The following is a 27,817-nucleotide window of genomic DNA, read 5'->3' as shown; positions in this document are numbered from 1 at the left end:
CTACACCACCAACATGTCGGTCCACCCACGGCCTCCTGCCACCTATCCCGTCTTCCTGGGTCCTCCCTGCCATTCACAGAGGAATTTTCTGAAGCTAGGCTCTGATCAGTACACACAGGTAGGATGAAGACAGCTTTTCTGTAACAGAATTTATCACACACTTGTCCCCTTTGTTCTGTCCGATCAGACTGAAAATCAACAGGACACCAAGTCTGGTTTAATCTTGCTTGCCCACACCTCCCCAGACCAGTCCTTAATCTAGAAATAGCATAGCTTTTTCATTATATGCATTTTCATGAACTTTCTGAAGGCCTCTTGTATTTTTTTTATTTACACCAAAATAAGTTTATCTTTTAATTCCATTTTCCATGAACCTTTTCAAATGTCCTTGTATATAAACAGAGAATAATCACACACACACACACACACACACACACACACTGCATTTTTGAAGTAGAAATCATGAAATCAAAAGTACTAGCTGGTTTAGTCACCACCAAACCATAAGAGCAAAGATCAGTCAGCGTCAGCCTTCAGAACATCAACTTCTATTTTGGTTCCAAAGTGACCTCCCAACAGACCAGTTGTTTCCACATCCTCTAGAGTCATCTTCACGTTGAATCTCAGCTTCCCTCTCCTTCTCCCCCTCCTCACCTCTCTGGGTGTTCTCTGGTCTTTCAGGCCTGGTGTGAACTGAGCAAACCTCAATTAGCTAATGAGGTGCCCAAGACCAGTACCAAGATTGTCTCTAAGGGACAGCCAGGTCATTAACTACCGCCATCAGTGTAAATTTACAACCTTGCCTACCACATGGAGGGCGGGATGCTGTGAAGTTCTGCCAACCCTTCGGCTGACAGGGACACAGAGAAACGCTGGCAAGGCAAAAACAGAAGAAATTAAAAATATGCTTCAATCTATAGGCTCTGTTTACCTTTGTCTTTCTTTAGTCATATAACATTAAGGTAAAAGGTCATATCCCCACTGAGATATAATTTATATTTATCTTTTATTAAATAATTATGGCATGGCATGAAGTTAAATATTACGGAAGATAATCAAGGGGGAATTCAATAGAGAAAACTCAGACATGAGAATTTCGTCTTTGCTATACATAGAATGTCTTAATCCTCCACTGGGAGTCATTCGGGTTTGCTTAAGGAGTTTAATAATACACATTTCAACTGCCACAGAATCTAAATCCCATTTGGATCAGCCTTGAAAAACTTTCATCAATACCCTGAGATTTCATAATATTTCTCCCGAGAGCCTGGATCTCAAGTGTCATTTCTCATTTTGATCGGGAGTATAATATATGAGGTTACTTACATATCTTGGACCCAACAAATAGATATAAACTCCAAGTCATGTGTGAAGGGTTTCTTTTTTAAGTAAATAGTATTTAACTAAAAATATCTACTGGGAACCATTCATTTGGGGAAAAAAAGCTGGCTGATACTCAATATTAATTTTCCCAAAGGTTTAGTAAGACACATAAATTCTGCATGATTTTCTTTTTCTTTTCTTAAGAGAATGTAGAGACCAGATCATGCTAACCCCAGATTATGGTTCTACTTCCGTTTCCCAAAAACACAGAGGATGCTGGCTTATTCAGAAAGGGGTTATGTTAGAGGTCCAGTCAGTCCTCAGCAGCGTGGCATTGACTTTGCAGGCAGGAGGTCATTTAGCCCTTGAGCCACAGGGTTACTAGCCACAAAGGCCTGATTGGCTTCCTCGGCAGACACGTGAGAGGACAGGAGCAGCATGGTGGACTGAGGGGAAGTCAGAGCTCCCAGCTGGGTGGCCACTCCAGGGATGTTGCTCATCCACATCACTGGCCTGCTTGCAGCTTTATTCTTCAGTGAGTCTTCACATGGATCCTAGGATGGCCGCTAACAGTAGAAATTCCAGGTGTCTGCACATATGTGCGTTTATCTGCAGAACAGGGTCTTCACTTCGATCAGATATTCACAGAGCCCATGGTCTACTTGGGAGTACAAGCCCCCAGCTATAAATTCCAACTTTAAAATGGAAAAAACGGTGGTAAGAAATCACACTCTGCATTCTAAAAATATAAAGTCAAAGAAACCTATAATCAGGGTAATGTGTCTCTAAAGAAACCTCGATTAAAAGCTGGAGTTTGATATGAGGAGAAAGCGTGTATATGGGTTACTGGTCATGTGGATTTAGCCAAAGAGAGTTGTTCTCTGTTGAAGGGAAGGAAGGCATCAAGCCACCTAGCTTTGGGAGGAATTTAGACGAGATCAGGCACATTCAGGGTGATATGGCTGGAGACTTGGGAGGAATTCAGACACGCACAGACAAGCTCCTGACCTCGGGCTAACCTAGGGACTTTTCTGTTCGCCTCTTCTATTATCATCTCTGTGCCTTCACAGTCCTTTCATTCTCCTATAGATTTCCATGAAGTCTGCCTCCCATGTACTATGTTTTGGAGTCTCCTTTGTCTCCTTCTTCCTCTGCACAATTTCCTTATCCAACTGCTACCTTCTGCCCTGCTCCTCATGTGTTGGACACCCAGGAGAATCCCTCATCTAAAATGCTTGGAACAAGAAGTGTTTCAGATTTCAGGTTTTGAAATATTTGCCTATGCAAAGTGATGGGACCCAAGTCTAAACACAAAATTAACTTATGTTTCTTATACAGATAGCCTGAAGGTAACTTTATACAATATTTTTTAGTTTTTTCCTTTTTTATAATTTTTTATTTATATAGGATGAACAGATTTCACATGGTTTATATATACAGATTTAGGAGCATAGTGATACTTCCTACCCTACCCTCCCTCCCTGCCTCCCGTCCACCCATTCACCCTCCTTCCTCCTTCATTTCTTATTCTTTCTTTTAATTTTTATAATGGCATACTTTCAGTTTATTTTATAATCATAAGCTTAATCTTCCACTAAGTAAAGAATTCAACATCTAGTAAGAAGACAGAAACACTATTTCTCAGCAGTAGCAACAAGGGCTGTAAACAATTATCAAATCTCAAAATGTCAATTTTGCTCAAATACATTACATTTTTTGTACTCTATTAGTTACCACAGATCAGAGAAAACATATGATATTTGTCTTTGTGGGACTGGCTTATTTCACTAGGTACAATGGTTTTGAATTTTGATTTTGACAGATAAAATGAGGTCAGGTATGGAATTTTCCTCCTGTGGCATCACATCTGCATGCAGAAAGTTTCCAGCTTTGGAGCACTTTGCATATTGGATTTTGGGGTTATGGAACTCAACATGTAGTAAAATTATATCTATGTCAAATTAACAATCTAATGTTTCTGAATTTTGTTTTCTTGTAGGATTTGATGGTGTTGTAGAGATGTAGCTGGCCCTTTCTCCAGATGTGTTTTCGATTTTGACACTGACCAGTGACACCACCTTTGTCCAAGCACTTTGACCAGGTTGCTGAATTAAGTTATCTTTAGCCTTGGTTAGGCTGAAATGTCTCCCCATATCCATCTGTTTCAATGCAGCCAAAGTTCAGTGTCAACATTTAAAAAAGTGGAACAAAGATAATATAGGAACACATTATTGGGAGGCGGTACCTGCCTTTGTGGACATATGAAAAAGAATACGAGGAGAGAATCAAGAGCACACAAGTGAAAGATTAGACTGAAGCCTTTGATATTTAATTTTAAATGAAATATTAATTTAATATTTAATTACACTTTGGTTTCCAGAAAAACTGTAGCAGCAAGACAGATTGTTTGAAGAAGAGAGTAATATACATGGTTAAGGAGACAACTGTAAAAATTAAAGATAAATTTCAAGGGTAAATCTAAATGCCACAATGGAGCAGTTATGAATACGCTCCTGCTCTCTGTAATGTGTATTTAGAATATTATAGCAGAGAGCACCAGTCCATTAAGGGGCTGGGATGTCTCCAGTGAAACAACAGCCTCCTGTTCAGGGGCTGACAATGGAGACGCCATTCCTCAGACTCAGCTGAATGATGTATTGGAATTTCACACAAGGTGGGGGTGTGAGCAACTTCTATAAAAGTGCAGGCCACCAGGAGGGCTATTGATTCAACCTGTTTCTGGTCTGCACAGGGAACAATTGTACACGGGCCAATGTCTGATGTCTGAATTGGGTATTTTTAACTAAAAATCAGATTCATTTCTTCAATGGGATTTTTTTTTCAAGATAATGCTATAAGAAAAAAATGCAAAGTGGCTGAGCTATTAACATTTGAAACTCAGTTTGCACATCTGTGCAGTGCAGCTTTATGGAGGGAGAACTCCACACCTTGTGCAGAGCCTTGCAGAGTAGGCAGCCTAGGGTGTGATTTGGGGGTTTGTGGAAAAATTCAGGACTCCCATTTCTTCTCCCCATGGCTACCTGTTCCTATTGAGGAAAACTCTCTCCCAAATAATGAACAAGGGTATTTAATCAACACACATGGGGTATATTTTTTTCCCTAGCTAATATAAAAGATAAGAAGTACACAGGTACTTCAAAAAGTTTGTGGAAAGCAGAACTGAAAAGTTTGTTTTGAATAAAAAATGCTTGCAATCCATGCATACTTTTTATAATACCCATTTTCCACAATCTTTTTGAAGACTCATTCATGTGTGATTTCAAATTTTTTCATAATCTTACCTTTTCATTTTAATTTTCCATGAATCTTTTGAAGAACTTTACATTTTAAGGGAGAAAGCTGGTTAACAAGAAGATTTTGGTTTCCTCTCTATCTTTGTTGACGTCTAAATTCTACTGCACACCTGATGAAGCATCTACTCCACGTGCACCTTGGCCAATGGGGGCCCAGTCAATCTCCCCTGTCCCCTTTGCCCTTTTTAATTTTTGAATGTTTCCCCCTTACCCACCACCTGAAAAATTCCATGCTGTGGGATTGTCTTAACCTTCTCTGTCTCCTATAAAACCCTGATTTCTAAACTAGATTGCGATATGAAGGGCGTGATGTAGCTGGCTTTGGAAGAAGAATTCATATTTTACAATGGAACAGAAGATGCACAAAGAGTCACCACTGATCAAACAGCAACGAGGGAGGAAGCCTAGAACTCATGAAGGCTTGCAAGTCTGCTCCTACAGAGCCTTTCAGCAGTGAACGCTGCTTCTACTTTTATATGTGGTGACACACAAACCCTTGCATATGTACAGAATTTCACATTACCAGTAAAGGGAGTATATCCCCATTTATAAGCTAGAAAATTGTGCACAGAATAGTTCACTGAGCTTCTTGAAAATTGGGATGCAATTCCTGGCCCCTTAACTCCATCACTGTCTTCTTACCACCCAACAGCAACCTCCCAGGCTGCCTTCCACCGCAGCACCAAGTTCTTCAAGGTTAACAACAGTGTGGATTTTGTATTCCTTTGCCTTCTGCAATTTTACTTACTCAAGGAGACTCTCCACCACTTTATGAAATTCAAAGCACCTCACAGGCTCTACATCTAGCACATTACACAGAGAGGGAGAAAAATTCCCATTTTGCCATCTAGAAAACCAGGGCAACAGCAAGGCATCATCTATGGCCCCCTTCTCGCTCACTGGCCACAGCCTATTCTCTAGGCACTTCCTCAAATTAACAGCAAGGAAGACAAGGCCGTTGGCATGTGCCTAGTAAAACTACAAGACAAGGGCAGATGGCCCTGGTGTCATTTCTTCCAATAAGCTCTTCATTATTAGGAAGTAGAGTAGGTTAGTGGTTAAGGACAGAACTTTGAAATATGACAGCTTGGATTAAAACTAGCTTGGTGACAAGATACAGGTGACTTAATTTCTCTAAGCAGCAGGCCCTGCATCTGTAAAGTTGAGATACTAATAAAACTGTCATCAGGGGAAAAGGTGGTAATGATCGGGGCTCATAAGGAAGGGCCTGGCCCTACATGCTCAACAGACAACAGATGCAATGACTCAATTATTTTCCTTATGTTGTCCTTACTAGTTTTGTCTTATGATAGAACTTATGGTAGATTTAGCTGGCCATCAGATGGGTAGCCCATATCCTGCCAAGAACCATGGGAGCAATGGCAGCACTCATCTACCCTTGTGTCTTCAATGACCTGCCATCAGCTCATGCATCGCACTGTATCCCAGACTCTGAGTGGTGCAGATTTAACAGTTATAGACATCAGCACTTCCACCCCAAATGCTATGCTTCTTTCATCCTTTCCCTGAAGACCTGCAACCACCTGAAGTCAAGATAGCCAAGAAGAACCTGTACAACAGGTCATTTTGGCTCCATTGGTGCCTTTACTAGGATGATTTTTCTGTGCTGCCAGCTCTTTGAAGAAAAGTCTGTGATGTCTGGCCAGCATCATGGCACAGCCAGTTAAGCCATCATCTGAGATGACAGCATCCCATATGAGTGCTTGTTCGAGTCCCAACTGCTCCGCTTCTGATCTAGCTCCCTGTTAATGCGCCTGGGAATATACCAAAAAATGGCCCAAGTACCTGGGCCCCTGCCATCTGTGTGGGAGACACAGGTGGAATTCCAGGCTCCAGGCTTCAGTTTGGCTTAGCCCAAACTGTTGTGGCCATTTGGGGAGTGAACCAGTAGATGGTTCTCTCTCTCTCCCCTTCTCTCCCTATGCTCCCCCCCCCCGAACTCTGCCTTTCAAATAAAAATTAGACAAATAAGTCTAAAAAATAATAAAACGTGGGGCCAGTGCTGTGGCACAGTGGGTTAAAGCCCTGGCCTGAAGTGCTGGCATCCCATGTGGGCACCAGTTCGAGACCCGGCTGCTCCACTTCCTGTCCAGCTCTCTGCTGTGGCCTGGGAAAGCAGTAGAAGATGGCCCAAGTCCTTGGGCACCTGCACCCATGTGGGAGACTGGGAAGAGGCTCCTGGCTCCTGGCTTCAGATTGGCACAGCCCCGGCTGCTGCGGCCATCTGGGGAGTGAACCATAGATGGATGACCTCTCTCTCTCTCTCTCTCTCTCTCTCTCTCTCTGCCTCTCCTCTCTCTGTGTAACTCTGAATTTCAAATAAATAAATCTTTAAAAATAAAATAAAATGAAATGAAAAGGAAAGCCTGTGATGAGAGTAGAGCAAGGATCCCCTCCTCTCTAAGCCTAGGCTGGCATAATGCCCCTTGGTCTCAAACCAGACCAAGGCAATTGGACTTTCCTGACAAGATGTATTCCCATGAAGCTGCCAATTTCACAGCAGCAAGCTGCATATTAGCACACCTTGGTTGGAGGAAAACAGACTCCCAAAGCCACATGGATGAAGAAAACATAATTTTTTCAGAGCTCTGATGTTGTCTGCACTTTGCTTGGCAACAGCAACCATGGGGAACTGATTATTGCACTTTGCTAATTATACCGGGTGTATCTAATAGGGCTTGGGTTCATTATGGTGGCGCACACTTGAACACAGGAACTATCAACAGTCGGACTATGGGCCACAGGTGTGTGTGATGGGGCAGGGGCTGAAGGAGGCCTTCTTCCTGACTTTTGTTATATGGGTTCTCTTCTGGGAGGTTCCACGTAAGAATAAACACTACAGCGTTCGTGGTGAAATGGCCCAGTCTCCCAAGAAGCCTTAGATGTGTGAAATACTTTACAAGCCGGCAAGTCTCTGCAACAGTTTCATGGGCAGAACTCAGGTCTCCCAAACTTGTTTCTTTGTTTAGAATACAGATTCCAGACCTTCCCAGAAGAGGACAATTTGGTATGTCTGGAATGGTGCCAAGCACTCATGATCAGTTGAATTAGGGAAACACTTATAGGTATAGTATAATTAGTGCCAGAGCTTTATAGATGAAGAAAAGAAGGCTCAGCGAAGTCAGGTGACCTGACAAAGGGACAAACAGGTAAGTGATGACACAGCCAGCTCCTGAGAGCAGTTCTTCTGGCTGATTCAAAATGCATTTCCTCCTGGGCCCCATCCTGCCCAGAGAGCTCACTCTGCCCCCAGCAAAGTTCTCTAGGTTTCAAGGTTTTCTTTTCCTCTGGGATCAAGACAATTTTCTCCATTTCACCTTTGGAGCTCAGTATTTTGTCTAGGCCTGCAGTGGCCTTGGAGCACTGTCTTGGGTGAAGCCCAGATGTGGGAAGGAGGAGCCAACACCCTAGGCGCTCAGTGGCTGTGGTCAGTGTTTCAATTCCAGCCCTCAGGAGGCTGGGCCAATGGGAAACATTGTGGGTCTCCTCCCAGGGAAAAGGCCTTGACTTTGCAGCTGACTGGAGCCAGGACTGCACTCTGGGTCCAGCAGTCTCATCTTCAACCACCTGCAGAACTCACTGCTTAAGACTAAGTTAGCTTTCTGTAGCAGAGTCTGCCCGTTCAGTGGGAAAGACAAGAGGCCACGGATCCGTTTCCTGTGGGGCCTGAACCCCTGACTTCTTGGTCAACAGCAGCTTCTTGTCTCTACTAACGTGAGTAGATTTCGGCCCAATAACCCACAAGGTCCAGGGTTTTCTAGAGAGTGACCACTCTCTGAGCCAGCCTACACGGTGCTTGCATTTCTGATTCCTTCTCTGGTTGTCAGAGAACTACTGAGTCCTTGCTCCTCTCATACCTAATTGTCTCCCCAGGGCCCTTCCTTCTCAAGGGCGACCTTCTGGAAGAAGCGTCACTGACTGGTTGGAAATCCTTTCTTTGTACCTAAAAAAGCAAGTTTACTAACATGTGCCTTTGGTATTTAAACACATTTGACATTGATTTTACATCATATTTTATCCTCTGTTTTAATTAAAATATTTAATTTTATTAGAAAATAATAGATATAAGCAAGAAACATGAAAAATAGAACTCAAATAATACCAATGGTCACAAACGATCCTTAATAGCATTAATATTTTGTATGCAGGCTTCCATACTTAACTTGGAACAACTATTCTTTTTTTCACTTATAAAAATTGGGAATGTATACTGTTTTAAGATTTTTTTAAAGCCTTTATTACAGATATCTTTCATGTAAATAAATATACACTCATGTACTATCTTTAACATCTGATAGTGTAAGGATTGCCATTATTTATTTAATGAATCCCCTAATGGACACTAGGATATGTGCAATTGTTCACTGGTATAAACAGTGCTCCAATGATCAGCCTGCAGGCAAGCTCATTAATTTCTAAGTGTACATTCCTAAAAGTAGAATTGCTGGATCAAAGGGTACATGTATTTTTAAACTTGGTATCACCCAGGGGCTCTCCTCTGACCATTCACATTCCTACAGTAGTGTGTTAGAAACTCCTCACTTTCTCAGAATTTGGCCAGTCTGGATGTTTTAATTTGTTTAAAAAAATAGTTTGACAACTTGTAGGGAAATTATATGATTTTCTTGTTGTCTTAATTTGCATTTATTTGATTATGAATGTGTTTGGGATTTTTTAAAATGTCTATTACTTGACTGAATTCTTTCCTGAATTAAGTCCAATTGTTACTTTCTAGCTGGGATTTGTCTTCTGGATTTGTCTCTGGGGATTTGTCTTCTTAATTTTTAAGAAATCTAATGTGTTTACTTCCTTATCTACAGTGTAGAACATAGTAGTTAATGAATAGAGATAAAATAAATTTTTGCTCAACAGAGGAATGAATCCTTTTTAAAAAATTAAATCTGATCTGCTTTTTTAAAAAAATTTATTTGAAAGGCAGTTACAGAAAGAGAGAGAGGAGAGAGGGACAGAATCCTCCATCAGGTAGTTCACTCTCCAAATGGCCTCACAGGCGAGGACTAGGCCAGGCCAAAGCCAAGAGCCAGGAATTCCATCCAGATCTCCCACATGGGTGGCAGGGGCCCAAGCACTTGGGTCATTTTCTGCAACTTCCCCAGTCACATTAGCAGGGAGCTGGAGCAGAAGCAGAGCAGCTGGGACTCCTGGCGCTCTGACATGGAATGTCCACATCACAAGTAGTGGCTTACCCTGTGCACCATGGTACAGGCCCCATGAATGAACCTTTTTTATGTGTAAAACACTATTCATTCAGAGCAAATATGCCCCAGTTTGTCCTTTTTCTTTTTTAAAAAAAATTTTTCCTGGTACTTTAACATGAAAAAAATTTGGTTTTTATGCAAATCATATCCTTTCCCTAATAGTCTCTGTTTTTATTGTTAACGTCAGCAAGGCTCAAGGTTATAAGGGTTTTTAGACTCATAATCTTTTGAAATATCTATATTTTAATACTTAATTTGAGCTGGCGTCGCGGCTCAATAGGCTAATCCTCCACCTGTGGCGCCAGCACCCTGGGTTCTAGTCCCGGTTGGGGCTCTGGATTTGTCCCGGTTGCTTCTCTTCCAGTCCAGCTCTCTGCTGTAGCCCAGGAGTGCAGTGGAGGATGGTCCAAGTCCTTGGGCCCTGCACCCACATGGGAGACCAGGAGAAGCACCTTGCTCCTGGCTTCAGATCAGCACAGTGTGCCTGCCACAGCGGCCATTGTTGGGTGAACCAATGGAAAAGGAAGACCTTTCTCTCTGTCTCTCTATTTCTCACTGTCCACTCTGCCTGTCAAAAAAAATTACTTAATTTGAATATGTTTCAGATGATGATATGAAATGAGAAATCTAACTTTTTCTGTGAATGCTTAACTAGCTGACCCAACACACTTGCTAACCATTCCAACTTTACCACATTGCTCTGAGATTGCTCCTTACACACTGGTACCTACATATTTACACACTGCATGTGGGCAAAAACAATTTAAGTTCTCTGTTCTGTTGTACATTTCTGTATGTTCTTACAAAACCCCATATTCTTTTAATTACTGAAACTTAAAATAGGTTTTAATGTCTGGCAGAGCAAGGCCCTCTCTTTTTTCAAAATCAAGGTCCCTATTTTAGCACCTTTCCTTTCCAGGCAAACTACTGTAAAGTTCCCCAAATATTTTGTTATTATTGTGATTGGCACTGTGCTAAATTTATTCATTAATCGACATCTTTACAATATTAAATCTTCCCACCTCTCCTTCAGCTGGAAGTATTTTGTCCTTCCTCTGAACTCCCTCAGCACTTTATACCTTTTAAAAAATCACTTTCTAAACTATACCCACCCAATTTTTCAACCCTGAAACCTGAGCGTTGTCCCCTTCCCTCCCCTCCCAACCCTCACCCCATCCAATCAATCATCAAGTCCCGTCAATGCTGCCTCCTAAATTTCATCCACTTCTGCCTGTCCCTGCTGCCGGCACTGTGGACCAAGCTGCCATCATTTCTGGTCTGGGCCACCACACTGGCCTCCAATTGACCTGCCTGTATCCACCCTGGCTTCCAAGCCGATTGCTTCAATGCAGCCAGAGCAACATCTTAAAAGATGAATCTGATCAGGACAATATTCCTGCAGCTCCCCATGACACTTGGAGAGGAGCTGAAAAAAAAAATGCCTTAGTGAGACTTGGCCCCTGCCCTCCCTTCCAGCTTGATCCCAACCTCTATTTAATCCATTCTTTCACCTTGCCTGTTGTAGTCATCAAATACATCCCATGCTGTTTCTTACCCAGGGTCTTTGCACACAGTTTCCCCTATTAGGATTGTTTAAGGTATCCCCTATTATCTTAGTTTAATAAGACTCAATTCCCTGGACATATATTCCCAGCGTCCTATATAGCTCCATTTTAGTGCTCATTACATGCTCAATTCCTTCTTTAAGTCAGTCTCCATGGTAATAATAAAAGTAATATTAATAATAAACACTTTTTGGGCCGGCACCGCAGCTCACTAGGCTAATCCTCCGCCTTGCGGTGCCGGCACACCGGGTTCTAGTCCCGGTCGGGGCACCGGATTCTGTCCCGGTTGCCCCTCTTCCAGGCCAGCTCTCTGCTGTGGCCTGGGAGTATAGTGGAGGATGGCTCAAGTGCTTGGGCCCTGCACCCCATGGGAGACCAGGAGAAGCACCTGGCTCCTGCCATAGGATCAGCGCGGTGCGCCGGCCGTAGTGCGCTGGCCGCGGTGGCCATTGGAGGGTGAACCTACGGCAAAGGAAGACCTTTCTCTCTGTCTCTGTCTCTCACTGTCCACTCTGCCTATCAAAAAATTAAAAAAAATTTAAAAAAATAAAAAAATAATAAACACTTTTTGAATAATAAGAAGTAGATCATTCTCTACCCATGCTCTATCTGGCTTTACTAGTTTATAAGAGCAGGTGGTTCAAGTGTTAGGAATTTTGTGACCTTGCTGATGTCACAAAATTGCTTGAACTCTTAGCCGGTGCCGCAGCTCACTAGGCTAATCCTCTGCCTTGCGGCGCCGGCACACCGGGTTCTAGTCCCAGTCAGGGCACCGGATTCTGTCCCGGTTGCACCTCTTCCAGTCCCGGTCAGGGCACCGGATTCTGTCCCAGTTGCACCTCTTCCAGGCCAGCTCTCTGCTGTGGCCAGGGAGTGCAGTGGAGGATGGCCCAAGTACTTGGGCTCTGCACCCCATGGGAGACCAGGATAAGCCCTGGCTCCTGCCATCGGATCAGCGTGGTGCACCTGCCGTGGCGGCCATTGGAGGGTGAACCAACGGCAAAGGAAGACCTTTCTCTCTGTCTCTCTCTCTCTCTCTCACTGTCCACTCTGCCTGTCAAAAGAAAAAAAAATTGCTTGAACTCAGCCATGCTGAGAATATTTGCACTACAAACAATCAGCAACTGCAACAAACCAATACTTTGATTTAATATCACTTTGCCTGGAGAGCTTGTAGGTTGGTAGACTTTTCCCGTCCACCACTGCTCCCAAGCACTGTGTCACTTAGTCCTCACTTTACCTCTGTGAGGTAGGTACCCCATTCTATAAGAGGAAAAGAACAATTTAAGAGGCAAATCAAACTGTGAGTCCAGGCAATCTGACTCCAGAGCATAAGAAGTTCACTTTGACATCACCACTCTCTATTGACCAGGAGAGTTGGTGATTTGTCCCCGGTATCCCCAACACATGGCACAATGTTGAGTACAGTGTGCACACTTGGCGAATATATGCTCCACAGAAAAGTCAATAACGTCACAGCACACTGGGAACAACAATGACACAGCACATCAATAATGCCACAATTTGCCAATACTGACACGTAACCATGTTACACAATATCCACCGTTTCCACGGTTACGTAGGCTCCTCTTTTGCTAGGCACTGTTTCCAAGAAAAAATAGACCACAGAATCCTCCCATTCATCTCACCAATTACTACATTGCTTTCAAAATATCACTGTATTGTTACTCCTCTAGGAAATCTTCCCTGATTCCCCAAAGTTAGTCATTCCCTCTTCAGTACTCCTGCAACCTTTTCTGCCTTTACACATCTTATGGGACTTAACTAATCATTGTAATCAAGAAGTAGCTACCTCTTCTTCCAGAATGGTAAGCTGCTGCAGGCATATTGATACTACTGGTTTTGTATCTTGTGCATAATTTGTGGCGTATGTTTATTCAATGAATATATGGATTATATTGGTACCTCGGTCCTACTTTGCAAGATGTCAATCTAATTGGTGTAGGGTCTAATCTAGGCATTGGTGATTTAACATCTAGCCTGTGTGAGGACCTCTGCTTTCAAGGGAAGTGTACATACACATGTGCACACACACAGGCACTCAACACCTGGCTCTAAATGTCTAGAGCCCCACTGACTAGTGAGATCTTTCTTCACTTCTGTAGAGAGAAGAGAATTCTACTAGAGTCCTATTAGAGGTTCTAATAGGATTGCTATTATACCTACTATCTGCCAGAGACTGTTTCAGTACTTATTGTCTGTGTCCAGGGGGCATCTTTTAAACATCAGCAATGCTGGATGCCCTATAAAGGGAAAAATGTCCTGAAAAGAGACCCATTCTTCACTGACTTCAAGGTTAGCCTATGCTCCTGGTTTCCTCCCACCCTGACCATTCTCCCCGGCTGTCTTCACAGGTTGCTCCTTAGCATCCTGGGTCCTACATGTTGACGGCCCCAAGCCAGCATCCTTAGACTTCTTCCATCCTTAGCTACCCTCTCTTCCATGGCAAGCTCATCCAGCCCTGTAACCCTAAATCCTGTTGAGATGCTCACAGCTCCTTGGTTCAGCAGCCTCAAGGTCTTCCCATAGGAATTCCTTGCTCACCTTCTCTCCGGCAACTCTCCTTCTACCTCACAGGTCCATCCCCACTTTGTAGTTTGTCATCACACTGTGTTCTGTCTCCAGGACAGCCCCTCAAATATTCATGGGCTTTCAGAGACTGTTCCAGTGACCACCAGTGAACCAAACAGAAAACAGCCCTGAGGAGCTCCCAGACAGAGGGAAGTCAGTGTGAATGGTGAGGAGATGAAGTTCAGAGAGATACAGAGGCAGGCATAGATCCCCATGGTTGCCCCCCCGAGGTCCCTTCCTCCCTGACCATCCTGAACAAAGCCTTTCCTCATCCCCCACCCCCGTCTTTCACTCTCTGAAATTATATCATTTATTTTCTTTGGTGTCTGTCTCCCCTCTAGAAGGAAAGCTTTATTTACCTCTTTTGCTTCTACAACCCAGAGGCCAGAGTTGTGCCAACCCACGGTATGCATGCAATAAATACTACTTTGAAGGAATGGATGTGTCCCTTTGGGAGTTAGTAGTAACTTTTTTATTGTGACTGCAATAGAACCTTTCCTAGACTCACACATAGGAAAATAACACTTGAGGTGTGTTTACCACAGGAGACAACATTCAAAGGCAAAATTCTAAATAAACACAGCTAGAAATTAGTTTTCCATACATTCCTATATGATAACTAACCAGACACTTACACATCAACAAGAGAAGGAGGCTGAGTCCCTCCTGCGCCTAGGTCAGCTAGGTTAAGATCTAGTGTAAGTCCTCCAAAATGCATTGCCCTAGCTGTTGAGCCAGCTTTGCATCCTCCTTATGCAAGCTTATCTCACATTGTCACCTTTACACATGGGATTCCCGTAGCCAAAACATTCTTTCTTCTTCTCTTTGCCCATCTAAATCTTCCCTATCCATCTCCTCCTTGACAACACATTCTACCACTCAAATTCACACTAAACTCTCTATTCCTGAAACTCACGTTCCATTCATTGGAAATACCAAGAATTTTCCAGCTGTTCTGTGTAATATACCATTGCCTCCTCCCAAAGTTCCTACACTTCCAAGAAGGGCAGGGACCATATCTTGTAGGTAACCTGTACCTTCTACATCAAAAAAGCAGTGTATACAAAGTAGACATTCAATAAATATTGGGCTGATAGATGAATTTTAATTTCATAAAGTTTTAAAATAATTTTAGTCACTGCAGCAAAATTGGGCAACTTTCATGATTTTTAAAGTAAACTCAATTATAGACAGCTCTAATTTTTTTTTTATCCAATTGCTTGGATAAAAAAGTGTCCTAATGAGTTTCCAGTAGAGTTAGATTTCTAAGGGTATATTCCTGAAGTAAGATATCTTCCAGATTATACAGAAACTACTTAAGTAAAATACAAATGCAGAATTGAGTTTACACATCCTGTGATAGTAGAAAGACCTAGAAAATTAGAATGATTGTAAAGTGCAGATACTGGGAAGTAGAGTGAAGGTGAACCAGGAGTCAGTGTCTCCTAGAACATTTTCTCACCTACCTGTGTAAATAAACCTTCCTGGGGCTCCTTTGCAGAACTGTTTGGATTTGTAAGATAATGTCACTTCTACTACTCCAGGGATGTGCCGAGGAGGAGTCTGCACTCGGATGGCATGAGGGGTTATTAGCTGAGGCGAGAATAGGAAGGGAAATAAGATGCCTGTTAGACAAGCCATCACCAGGGACTGTTGACAGCCTTACATATTGATTTAGCAGTCTTCAAGCCCAACTTAGCACTGTTACTGATCTTTTTGTAACATTTTTCATTTTTTCTGATTATGAATGTAAAATATACTCAATTTGGGAATTGCAGAAAAATATTAACATCACATAACTCAGATTCAACTAATATTAATATTTGGTGTGTTTCCAGTATTTTTCGATGAATGTGTTACATAATTAGCGTTTACAAGGCATAAACACTGCTGTCTTGAATTTTTTTTCTACTTAACATCATAGCATAGGCACATCACTTTTCCTGTATCATTAAAAATTTTTCAAAACATGATTTTCAATGGTAGAATTATACTTCATCATTCATTTTGCTAATCTCCTATATCCAATATCTAGACTACTTCTAATTTTTCAACATTTTAAATAATGCTACAGCTACAATGAATACTATGTTTTTAAAGGACTCTATCCCTGCAATTATCATGACTTTTATGTCTTTTTATCCTTGGTGTGTTGCTCATAGAAGGTACTCACCAATGTGTGTTCATGCTATTCATACTGCAAGAATTACTAGTTTCTCAAGAGCAAAATAATCTTTGGGCCAAAAGGAAATCTGGAAGGCAACTTGTGTTTGCCTACCTCACTCCATACAAGCATGGTTCCAAACACTACTTGGAGGCCATCAAAAAAGTTGTCCCCGATAATGATGACCATGGCTCCTCCTGTGGTCCAGCCTTCACTTGGGCTAATGGCTTTGATGCAGGGGGTGGCTAAGGAGATAGGAGAGAAAAAGTCAGCTCTGCCCTTTGATGATGGAAATGTATAGTTTTGGGGATAGGCTGCCTTTGGTATTGGTTATTCTAAGAAATTCACTTTGAGTTTTGTTGACTTGTCATCCTTCCCTAATTGATTGTTGGTTTTTAACCAGAGCATTAAGGCATAATTAGTTGATCATAATGTACAAAAAAGTGAAACATTCGGCTAACTGTGCAAAGGGCATTTTTAAAACCCTGGGGTTTTTTTTTGCCTGTATTTTTATAAGTTGATCTCAATAGAAATGTGTAAATCCCTTTTCTTCCCCCGCCTCCTCTGCCCCAAAATGTTAAGATTTACAAGGCTTGTTAATGTGCTAGAGAAAAAAAGAAAAAGCAACATGTACCATGGCTGAAAGTTTTTTCAGCACTACCCAGAGACAATTTCTAATCTCTCTCTCCTAACTGTGTAGGTAGGATTTTCCTCCCTTCTTCCATATGTTCAGGCCTCTGGACTTTACATCCCAACAGGAACCCAATATGGTTTTCAGGCCATAACTAAAGTCAATCCATCACTCCATTTCCAAAGTTGACAGGGTCAAAGGTGGAGGAGAACTTTGGCAGGACTCCAAAAACATGAGCCCCCTTTGAACAGCCAGTCAATCACATCCAATCAGTCAAAAGAAACTGGAGGGGTTCCTAGTTCTGAACTCTGAGATTTTCTTCTCCCCTTTCAGTGCCCACTGTGGGAGAATTAACACCACTCCAAATTCTTCACTGATTCAATCATTTTCTTTCAGTTCATTAATTCCTATTTTAAATGATATCAGATACATTTAAAGGGCCAAGTTGGGTTAGGGGTTGGTAGGGAGAATACAACAAAATATCATACTAAAATAGTAGCCTAATTTGGCCATTCATTTTATATTATAATGTCTTCCTACACCAGTGAGTCAGGTAGTGCAGAAGGAAGGGAAATAACTTAGATGGAATTTACTTAGATTTGTCAGTTATCTTCATCGATATACTTTAATTTTTTGGACAACTTGAAGTTTAACAGTTACTGGTATTTCTAATTACTTTAATGCACTTGGAAAACTACCCAGAACAGTCCATGATTTCTTCTTGTCCAAGCAAACAAAAATCAATTAGTGTCAGTTTCATTCTGCACATTGTTTTGTTTTGCCCACAATCTGTTTAAGGGCACATCTGACACTTATTCATACATATCTGGCACTGTAATGTTCCTGTTTAACTGAGGTGTCATAGGCCTACATTTGCCTGAAATGCATATCCAGCAAAAAGAAAAACACAGAACTGGATGGAAGCGACTGGGAGTCTAAGGGACTTGAGTATTGGCTGGGAGCTGAGAGGGGCTTACAATAGAACAGGCTGGAGTCAATGTTTACAACTTAATTTAAAAACGCACATGGTTTTGTGTATTTCCTCCATTCTAACTCTGAGACATGAATTTGAAATTCAAATAAGGACATTTGCGGGTAACTTCATCTGTCCACCATTCTCAGCCCAACAGTCCTACCTTCCGATGGGTCAAGTCTTCTTGCTCTCCGTCCATGCTTGGAGTTGTTGTGAACAAACATGTTGTCAGAAACAGCCAGCACATGTCCATCCACATTGACTGTTGTTGACAACACAACCTACGTATTTAAAGTTGAAAAGAGAGGGAGTGATGGGGTTAATTTCATGTAAATAGTAAGGGCCCCACAATTCTGTTTTGATGCACTTCCGTATGGCAAATGGGAGACAAGACAGAACGTCAATGAAGAACAGGCCACCTTTCACCCACCTGCTGCCATGTATTTGTATTCAAACTGTGCCCATGTAGTGACATGGGGAAACTGGCCATCTGAGTGCTGCTTCCAGAAACCTAGTTCTCATTCAAAGAAATGGACCATCATTCTCATACAAGAGCCTCCAGCTGTGGCCACCACAAGAAGCTGAACATGTGTGTTCTGGAAGCTAAGCTGTAAAACACCCGCTGGGAGGTCACTGTTCCAAGCTTGGGGATGGCTTCTTGCACATCAGATAGGCCCAGTGGTCATGCCAGGCAGCCAGACTCTGGCTGCTGTGCTGCCTGTGATGTTCTCGCCCTCTTGAGGGCAAGGGCAGAGAAGCTCAGAATCTGGGTAAGAAGATGAGGTTGCTGGAATTCACTGTTCAAAGTACAGGACACTTAAACCAGAGGAAAGGGAAGAGATGGGTATGGAGTAGTGGAAAAATGTGAGTTTGGAGTCAGATAGAATTAATTCACGTCCCAGACTTGCTTCTTCCTGACATGTAGCCCTGGACAAATTACATAACCTTTTAGAATCTCAGTTTTCCTTATCTGTAAGACATAAACAAAACTGCCTCTCTCCCAGTGCTGAATGAGATTCAATGAGAATAAAATGAGATAATATCTAAAGCATTCAGCACAATGCTTGGTTTGTGCCAAATCTGGGTGAATTTGCATCCTAATTTGCTTCACCCCTGTCTGGTTTGATCAGTCAATCAGACAGATGACATGACTCACTGAGATCTTTCCATAGTCTGAGCTCTGGGGAAGGCTCTAGGAAGAGCTACTTCTCTGCTACTTCTCTGCTTAGTTGTGCATGCTAATTTTCTTGACAAAGGAACTCATTATAGACGTATTTCTGCATATATATAAACTTCTTGAGGAAGGGCATCAGATAAGTACTTAATGAAGAGTTGTATTTAAAAGAACTACTTTTGGGGCCAGTGCTGTGCAGCAGTGGGTTAACACCCTGGCCTGAAGTGCCAGCATCTCATGTGGACATCGGTTCTAGTCCCGGCTGCTCCTCTTCCAATCCAGCTCTCAGCTGTATCCTGGGAAAGCAGTGGAAGATGGCCCAAGTCCTTGGACTCCTGCACCCATGTGGGAGATGCGGAAGAAACTCCTGGCTCCTGGCTTTGGATCGGTGTAGCTCCGGCTGTTGCTGCCAGCTGGGGAGTGAACCATTGGATGGAAGACCTCTCTCTCTCTCTCTGCCTCTCTTCTCTCTGTGTAACTCTGACTTTCAAATAAATAATTAAAATCTTTTAAAAAATAAATAAAAAAATAAAAGAGCTAGTTTTGCCTACTCCAAATAAAGTTTGATGGCATTCTAAATGTTCTGTCACTCCTTCCTTACTCATTAAATGAAGAGGGGGATAGGAGGATGCCAGCCGTGCCTTGTCTTCTCATATTAAATAATTAGATGGCACTTCAAAAATTTTTCCTTATGAATAATTTCAACAAACAAAACAGCACAATAGACCCCAGCACCTATCACCCAGGTTAAGGACTGTCAAAATATTACTGTTCTTATCTACACCACCACCCACTCCATTCCCCTAGTCTGTGATGGTGATGATCACACATTGGGTGTTTTGCATTAAGTAAAATTGACAAATACTGAAATGCAGAAATTTCAGCTGCACAATGTACATCATAATCACAATACAGAATATCCCTATCTCCTCTGAAAGTTATCTCATATCCCTTCCCAGTGAATACTATTCCCCCTGCCACAAAAGCAACATTCTTCTCATCTTTTTTGGTCCTAAGCAGCATTTTAGATGGTATTTAAAAAAATCTTTATATATTTAGAATGGAATTGGTTTGGAAGAATCCATGAAACCCACAGACCCACAAATCATTTCATATATATCCTCACACCATAGGCATGGTGACAGCATATGTGAACTTTTACATGGACATAAAGTTTTAATCATTCAACCCAACAGATATTCATTGAGTTCTTGCTACATGTCAGATATTATGACAGGCTCTGGGGAGTCAATGAATAAACTTAAAGGAACCTCCACGGTCATTCAGAAAATTATCATCAGCATAATTGCTCACAATTCAGGGATGCAGCCTGTCTGGCTCTGGGTCTGTTTTCAATTGCGTCCATGTTAATATGTTAGAGTCCAAGAAAAGTCCTTCAGGGGAGTTCCTACCAAGTGGTGGCAACCATAAGACAGCAACAGCCACCACGCTCTGCGAGGGCAATGGGGCACAAGTTCTTCACAGAGTGGTCTTGAAAAGCCCAAGAGCACACGACAGTCACAGGGAGAGGCTGGACCTCACGGTCACAGGCTTAACAAGGTGAAGGTTGAAAGCAATCCCCTGCAGTCATGTGCACCCTCTGAAAATCATAGGAGAAAGGTGAGACACAAGAGCAGTCAAAGCACTCTGACAAACTGTGTGTGCGAATGAATTCTCAAAGACACGACTGTCATCTCTGGAAAAGAGCAAAACAAAACAAAAGCGCAACGAAGTTGTCTCAGGGTTTAATTCTTAGTGAATGGGACTCGGCACAGTGAGGAGAACCCCTGCGCTGACTTGCGGATTATGTGGATGTAAAGAGCATTCTCTCTGCGACCACTTTAATTCGTTCCACAAGCTTCTTGTCGTGCTGTCCGTTAACGCTCCTCATGCATTTCTGCCACAAAATATGGGGCTTTCCTTGAGCCAGCTGATTTCATCATTGTTCATTTGGGTGGAGTGAGACTTAGTTCCAAAGTGAACATTTCCCGAATGACATACCCTGATGGTTCAGATGCACTTCATTATTTTCTATTAACAATGGAAATAAATTTTAATCTCTTGCTGGCTAGTGCTGGCCTCTCATGACAGCAAGGGAATTAACCTGAATTATTTCAGTGTCTGCAAAATTTATTACAAGATTTTAAATTATGTCCAAATGTATGTGCGTGTGCCTGGATATATAGATAGAGAGACAGATACAGATATGAGGCAAGTTCTAGTTTTTCAGATTCCAAATATCTTAAGACTGCCACATACCTAGAAGAGCCTGCCAATTAAATTGAATTTGGAAAACATAATGAATTTAATTCACAAAGTCCACTACGCTATCAGACATGTTGGGCGGTTGTGACTATACATGAAGACGCACACTTAAGTACTGACTTTTCCCTACATTCACACTGCTTCCAGAAGAATGGACCACATTCTGGAGGTGAGGATGCATTTGGTATAGTCAGAGCTTCAAATTTAACTCCCCGCACTGTTTTCTGATGAACGATGACAACACTGATATTATTCTATTCAGAGAAGTTAAAATTTCGGAATGCTTTAAGACTAAAGGAAGTGGAATGTGCATTCCAACATCATCTCACTCCCAGGCCTTCCCCTTCCACAAGCCAACTTCTTTCCCCTAGTGAGTATTTCCTGGGTCACAAAGACTGACCCTTTCCATCTGGAATCAATCAGTCAACCCCTGACAACTTCCTGAAACACCTCACTCCATTTCCTGTTCTCTCCCCCTTCTCGCTTTCCCCCTGGTTTGCCTCACTCTTCAAAACTGCAGGCCACAGCAGCTTAATGTTAGAGGGTCAGGCACAGTTAGACTCCAAAACACTACACAAGGACACCTTTGACCTTCAAAAATCTTTACATCTTAGCTAAACAAATCAAGGTCAACATTTCTTACCATTACCTTGTTAACTATTTGTATGCATCTTTGCCAACTGTCTTCTGATCATGTAACCATCAGTACTACTTGTTCTCCAAAGATCATAAACTGATCTGCTTTAAAAGTAGTTAATTTAGCATGGATAGAAGTTGCCATTTAGAGGTACCTAAAACTAAAAATCACCAGGATCATAACAAATTACAGAAGGTAGTCCACACAAAAGAAGTTCCATGCCTCATCAATGTCTCCTGTCACCTAAACCTGATACCTCCTCTTTTCTAAGGCTGTCAGACTCTCTTGGCACTGCCATTCTGCTGGCACAGCCCTAAAGAATGCCAATTAGGAATACAGATGTCCATAATTTGTGTGGGATAGACCCTGGTTTTTGCTGCTGACATTAGTGACAACTTTCATTTATTTCTTCTAGTTGATATAACTGTATTTCAGCTCAAAGCCCCAGCAGTAAAGTCAACAGACCTGTATACGAAGACATTGTATGGAGTAGCCCTCCTCAACGGACACATTTCAACACAAAAGCAACAACCAATTTATTTATGACCAGGTACCTTGAAGCCAAGTTTGCAAGAAAGAGAAGTGTGGGATCAACTGAGCCTGCGTGCATTTTTTTTAAAAGTGAAAGTGGTTTTTGCTTGCTGCCATCCCTTACTTTGTTTTGATCTGATCATGAATCTTTGGTGAGGCCAGCTCCGTGAGCCTAGAAGTGATGAGTGACAGTGGCAGGTTTCATTTTTAATTATACAGAAGGGTAAGTTGGGTATTCAAAAATAGGAACATGAATAAAATGTTTTTATCTCCCCTTGAAAAGTATGAGAAAGTTTTAAGAATAAAATTTACAAATGTGTTAGCAGTCTGCTAAAAGGACTCGAGGAAACTGGTTTTCTCAAATTCTATTTTTCTTTTCATTACCCAAAAGTTCTCCCACATCCCTCACTCTAATAATTTATACAAAGCAGCAGCTGAGTTGTAAAGAGCTCTTTCCTTCTCATAAAGGGCCACTGTGGGAGTTACCTTTTAGGTGGACACGTCCGTTAATCTGCCCGTTCAGCTAATTTTCCAGCAAAGGAGCTGGTTCTTTGGTATCAGCGTGATAGCTGTGGCATGAAGGCAGTTACCAAACTTCTGCCTCCTTCTGAAATATTCTTGGATTTTTGGAACTCCACACTTGTGTGTGTGTGTGTGTGTGTGTAACGTTTAGGCTTCTCAGAGTTCTAACTATGATTTAGTTGAATTACATACGTCAGAGGAAAGGCCAGCCTGAGCCTTACTCAAGCTTGTCTCAGCTCACACCAGGTGTTCCTACAAAGACCCTAAGTCTCATACAAGGAGGTGAAAAGAAAAAAAATAGTAAGTCCAAATGAAAAATGTGTGGAATGACTAAACGATCTACCCTTTGAAACAGATGACGATTCCAGTGTATAGTCACTGGAGAATAATTACACTGGTTAGAAACCTCCCCACATGGATCAGAATTCTTGCTTTAAAAACACACCAACTTCTACCACTGGTCACACAAAGGTCCCTTCCTTCAGTGAGAGCCATGCACGTCCTAGCTGAATGCGGGGCCTTTGGCAGTTTAATCTCAGTGAAGCTATAACACGCAGTATTTACAGCACACCCAGCGTTGACTCTGATACCATACTTATGAACGTACATACACCCAGCTAAATAAAATGGTCTCAAAAATTCCTGTTATTTTGCCAAGTATGGAAAAAAATTCTTTATGACATTTTACATCTGGAAATGGAATTAAATTCATGATGTGCTTTTCCTTTATAACTGTTCAGTTGCTATATATGTTATTTCAGCTTTCCCAAAGCATAGCTGTTATGTGGGATTTTATTTTCCACCTGTGGAAGGAGGAAAGGGACACAGAGACCATTAAAGCGACAGAGAAAATCAAGACAGACTTCTGGCTGTGGTGGGCAATCAATCTGGGAGTCTGGATTGTGATAAGAAATGTACTTTGGTGGTTTTATCCACCGGCTAGTTCTCATAATTGATAAGGTGACTAATGAAACAACTGTGTCTAAGCCTCAATTAATTCAACCCAGGATAACAACAAGCAAATTGGTTACTGCAACTTGTTTCTTCCTGCCACTGCATTCCTGGCACACAACTTATCAAACCAGATTTGTAGCCCAGATTCTTCTCTGTTACTGAACTCTAGAGTCTCCAACATGACCTTTAAACACCTATCCCCCAAGAATGGAGTTTGTCTGAAAAAGGAGAAGGAGAAGGAGGAAGAGGAGGAACCCCCATTGTTCTTTAGCAATAGCTGTTGTTTCGTATTTCCTAAGGTTAAGGTTTCTGTTCATTGACGTATTAAGTCCCAAACAGAGGAACACAAAGTTGATGATCATAGAGACAGAAGGCGGGCTTTCTGGAGTCATCCACACTACGGGAGAAGGGTCTGTGGCGTCCCTGCTGTAACTCTGAGCAGGTGCTTTAAATAACTAGACAGCCATGTTTCAAGCAGCCATCAGGTATTTGTGGAGACACCCAGGCATATGCTTGCAATGGCGATTCCCAGAGAACACTGTCCCTGTCTCAAGGAGCTCACCACACAGCTGATGAAGCAGAACAAACTCTAGATGTAATCAGGAGATATTGTGATACGGTACTAGATCACTGAGAACCAAACTGCGGCCATTACATAGTCCAAGGACCTGCAGGTAAGACAAGTCAGCCTGCACTGAAAGCAGCAACAGACATTTTCATGAAGGAAGTAAGATTTGGGATCGATTTTAAAGAACTGAAAAAGTTAAGCTATTCAACTTGAGATGACTGCAATTATTATTACGACACTTTAAAAATTCCAATTTTTTAATCGTACATAGTGTATGCCCAAGTGCTTTCCCCAGGCACAGTCTGGCTTTCCACAGGCACAGCCTGGCTTCAGGAGTTCAGGACAGCTTTTCAAACTTGCCTTTTAAAACCCAGTTGCATGTGTACAGGAACTATGTAGCAGTTTTCTCAAGCTTTTCATGGTGGGGGACAGCTGAAGGTTGTTCGCTGCTTTATAACACTGAATTACCCTCCTCCTTCAAGGCCCACTTCATCCCACCTCACTTTGTTCCACTGAACCCATTGCTTTTCCCACCTAAAATGTATGCCAAGTGGGATGGTTATGGTCAAGGGGGCCATTTTACTAGCCACACTTTTGAGAGCCACAGGGGAGCCACAGAGCATATCTGATGCACTCCTTTGTTTGGCTCCCACTATCACATTACCCAGACTCTCCCCGGGGACCCCATGAATCACCTGTGGTCCATCCAAATCAGGAGCATGCAGGCCCCAGGAGCAGCTGAGGGATCTGTGGACTCGTACTGCAGAACTAAGAAAGCTTTGCCTTCCAGGAAGTTCTGCATTTGCCCCAAATGGCTTCAAGTGCTCAAATTGGAGTCCCCTAAAAATGTTAGCACTTCAGCTTTGTCTCCACCTAAATGGAGTCTGACATCCCCTTTCCCGAAAGTTACTTAAGCAAATACCTGTTTTTGCATCTCTTCCTTTTCTCCCACATTGAACTCAAAGCACATGTCCTATGTGAGTTGGTTGAAATGGTCATTGCCTTGATTCTTGTCCCCATTCAAGACACTGAAAGTCAGGGGTCAGGCGGCAGAAGGTTGCACCACCAGAGGAAAGTTTGGCGTAACCCACAGTAAGCCTGCCCCAACCTTCAAGCATTAAACCAAGGCAAAGATCCTCAGCCCCTCAGAGGTATTTTCTGACTCAAATAGATAATTATCGTTTCTTAACTTGGACTATCTGGTTTGTTTAACCACCAGATAATGGACTCACCTGTTGATGCAAGGGGCCATAAGTCAAGTGATTTTCATTATGTGCTTTGAAACTGCTGCTCGGTAGCACAGCAAATTTCAAATGGTGGATGAGATCACAGAGCAGCTGGAGTAGCTCTCGAACTGAAAGATTGGAGCTGAAGAAACCTGCAGGCAGCTGGAGCTGTATTAAATTTTTACCATTTGGAGTTAATTTAAACTCTCGTATCCCTCTTCAACGGGTGTGAGAGAAACATTCAACATTTTTTATTTAAGGAAAATAGATGGTGGTGCCATTAAAAAGTTTTATATAAGAGCTGGGGGTTTAAAAAAAATCATAAGGGATTGTTGGATGGATCTTGGCCTTGTTCCAAGACATGAGTAGCCGTGCCCTTTGCTCTCGCATCGTTTAGTAAAACAGACTAATGGCTAACACCCAGCTGTGTGGACTGGGTGTCTTTGTCACAGACATTCATTTTCCCATCATTCTTGTGCAGTCATTGCATCCAGTACGTTACCCTAACAGCACCAGGCCTCTCACAGTACCCAACTACACCGCGGACATCAGATACTCCTTACCTGGCCTCGCCTCCTTTCTGCATTTGATTGAGCAAACCTGTGTGGCCACAGGTCCCTGTCCCACTACCCTGCCTTTCTTCATTTCCTCACAGGTCTCATGGACCTGCCAGGTGTGCTCTGCCCTCATCGCTTTCAGGTCTCCCTCAAGATGCCCTTCTACTGGCCCATCCTCAGTGTGCATGCAAGCAGGCTCCAACTCAGTGCTGCCATCTCTCCCTGCCTAGCCCCTGAAATGACTTGCATGTACCCATGCCTGCTAATATCTTTTATCTTTGAGGCTAAAGATGGCCCAATCTATACATGTATCCTGCTCTTGTCTGCAGTATAACTGTATAAACTAAAGGTGATTATTTTGGTGGACCTAATCAAAAAAGGGAGCAATACGGGAGTGAATTTGAAACATCCAAGAGTCTCTCAAGAAAGTTTAGCACATGGTATTAAGAATGTTTATCCTGGGCCGGCGCTGCGGCTCACTAGGCTAATTCTCCGCCTTGCGGCGCCGCCACACCGGGTTCTAGTCCAGGTCGGGGCGCCGGATTCTGTCCCGGTTGCCCCTCTTCCAGGCCAGCTCTCTGCTGTGGCCCGGGAGTGCAGTGGAGGATGGCCCAAGCTCCTGCCATCGGATCAGCGCGGTGCGCCGGCCGCAGCGGCCATTGGAGGGTGAACCAACGACAAAGGAAGACCTTTCTCTCTGTCTCTCTCTCTCTCACTGTCCACTCTGCCTGTCAAAAAAAAAAAATGTTTATCCTAATGCAAGCAAGCTCTAAGTTGGATGGAAGAGTTCAATAAAAACAATTCGGGGACTGGAGATATGTCAAGGCTGTCAACTCTAGAGTGCTACCAACTCCAGGAAGACCTAACGCACAAGCTGTGGCTGCCCATGGGATGGAAAACACCCTAGCCTTTTACAGTAATCATGTCTTTCTAAAATAGGGTGCTTTTGAAATAATGGGTAAAAATTTGACACCTAGGCCTCTATTTCAAGTAAAAGATCTCTTAACATTAGTGTCTGTTATAGACGATGCTGTAGAAATCTCTGCCAACCATTCCGAAGAGCATCCACGTTTGCTAATATTGTAATGGTGGGCATCATCTAGCTCCACATCCCCCACACTTGGCCACCTTGCCGAGTTCTGGGAGGCACCACAAAGACAACTGACACAGTAAGGAGTCCCACTGTTTCCAGGCAAGTCCCTTGGAGACCACAGACAAGCAAACTTGATCTATGTAAATTATTCATTCATTTTCTCTATCTCTCCACTAGGATGTGAGCCCTGATTTGCTTGCTGCTGTGTCTTCAGTACCTAGGATAGTACCTAGGACAGGCCACAAAATGCCCTCAGTAGCACAGCATGGGCGAATGAACAAAGGAATGTGTACCTTTAGGTCTTCACTGGGACTTGGTGCAGATACAACCAGCCTGTCAGTGACAGTGAATTGGCAACAATAAGCCAAAATTGTTGACAAGGTCTACTGCTTTTTAGAAATTGAATGTGGGAAAAAATAACGTGCCTGACTTCCTTTTCCAGATTTGATTTTCCTCTAGATTTTATAACTTCCTGCTCTCCATCCATA

General features: G+C 42.6%; 1 protein-coding gene and 1 long non-coding RNA gene across 3 annotated transcripts in view; one reads left to right on the top strand and one right to left on the bottom strand.

Annotated features, from left to right (window-relative positions):
- The window catches only part of EBF2 (EBF transcription factor 2), a 207,019-nt gene that overhangs the window by 28,797 nt on the left and 150,405 nt on the right, over positions 1 to 27,817 (bottom strand). Inside the window, exons 1-4 of one of the 2 annotated variants that reach the window (XM_089327221.1) lie at positions 25,376 to 25,588; positions 17,966 to 18,083; positions 16,313 to 16,443; positions 15,501 to 15,627 (exon numbers count right to left, since the gene is read on the bottom strand). In XM_089327221.1, the coding sequence (XP_089183347.1) occupies positions 15,501 to 15,627; positions 16,313 to 16,443; positions 17,966 to 18,083; positions 25,376 to 25,423 (424 nt within the window). In that variant the 5' untranslated portion in view covers positions 25,424 to 25,588. Of the gene's footprint in view, positions 1 to 15,500; positions 15,628 to 16,312; positions 16,444 to 17,965; positions 18,084 to 25,375; positions 25,589 to 27,817 lie in introns of those variants that run through there. The other variant, XM_051831968.3, reaches the window with a different exon arrangement.
- On the top strand, positions 7,728 to 19,555 carry LOC149127756 (uncharacterized). The gene is made up of 2 exons (XR_016229909.1): positions 7,728 to 7,807; positions 19,259 to 19,555. It is a non-coding gene; the product is annotated as an uncharacterized LOC149127756 (long non-coding RNA).

Source organism: Oryctolagus cuniculus, chromosome 2 (assembly GCF_051225735.1).
Source record: "Oryctolagus cuniculus isolate XC-2025 breed Fujian yellow rabbit chromosome 2, ASM5122573v1, whole genome shotgun sequence".
Taxonomy (NCBI): Eukaryota; Metazoa; Chordata; class Mammalia; order Lagomorpha; family Leporidae; genus Oryctolagus; species Oryctolagus cuniculus.
Note: the sequence above shows the minus strand (reverse complement) of the source record. Positions and strands in the feature narration are given on the sequence as shown.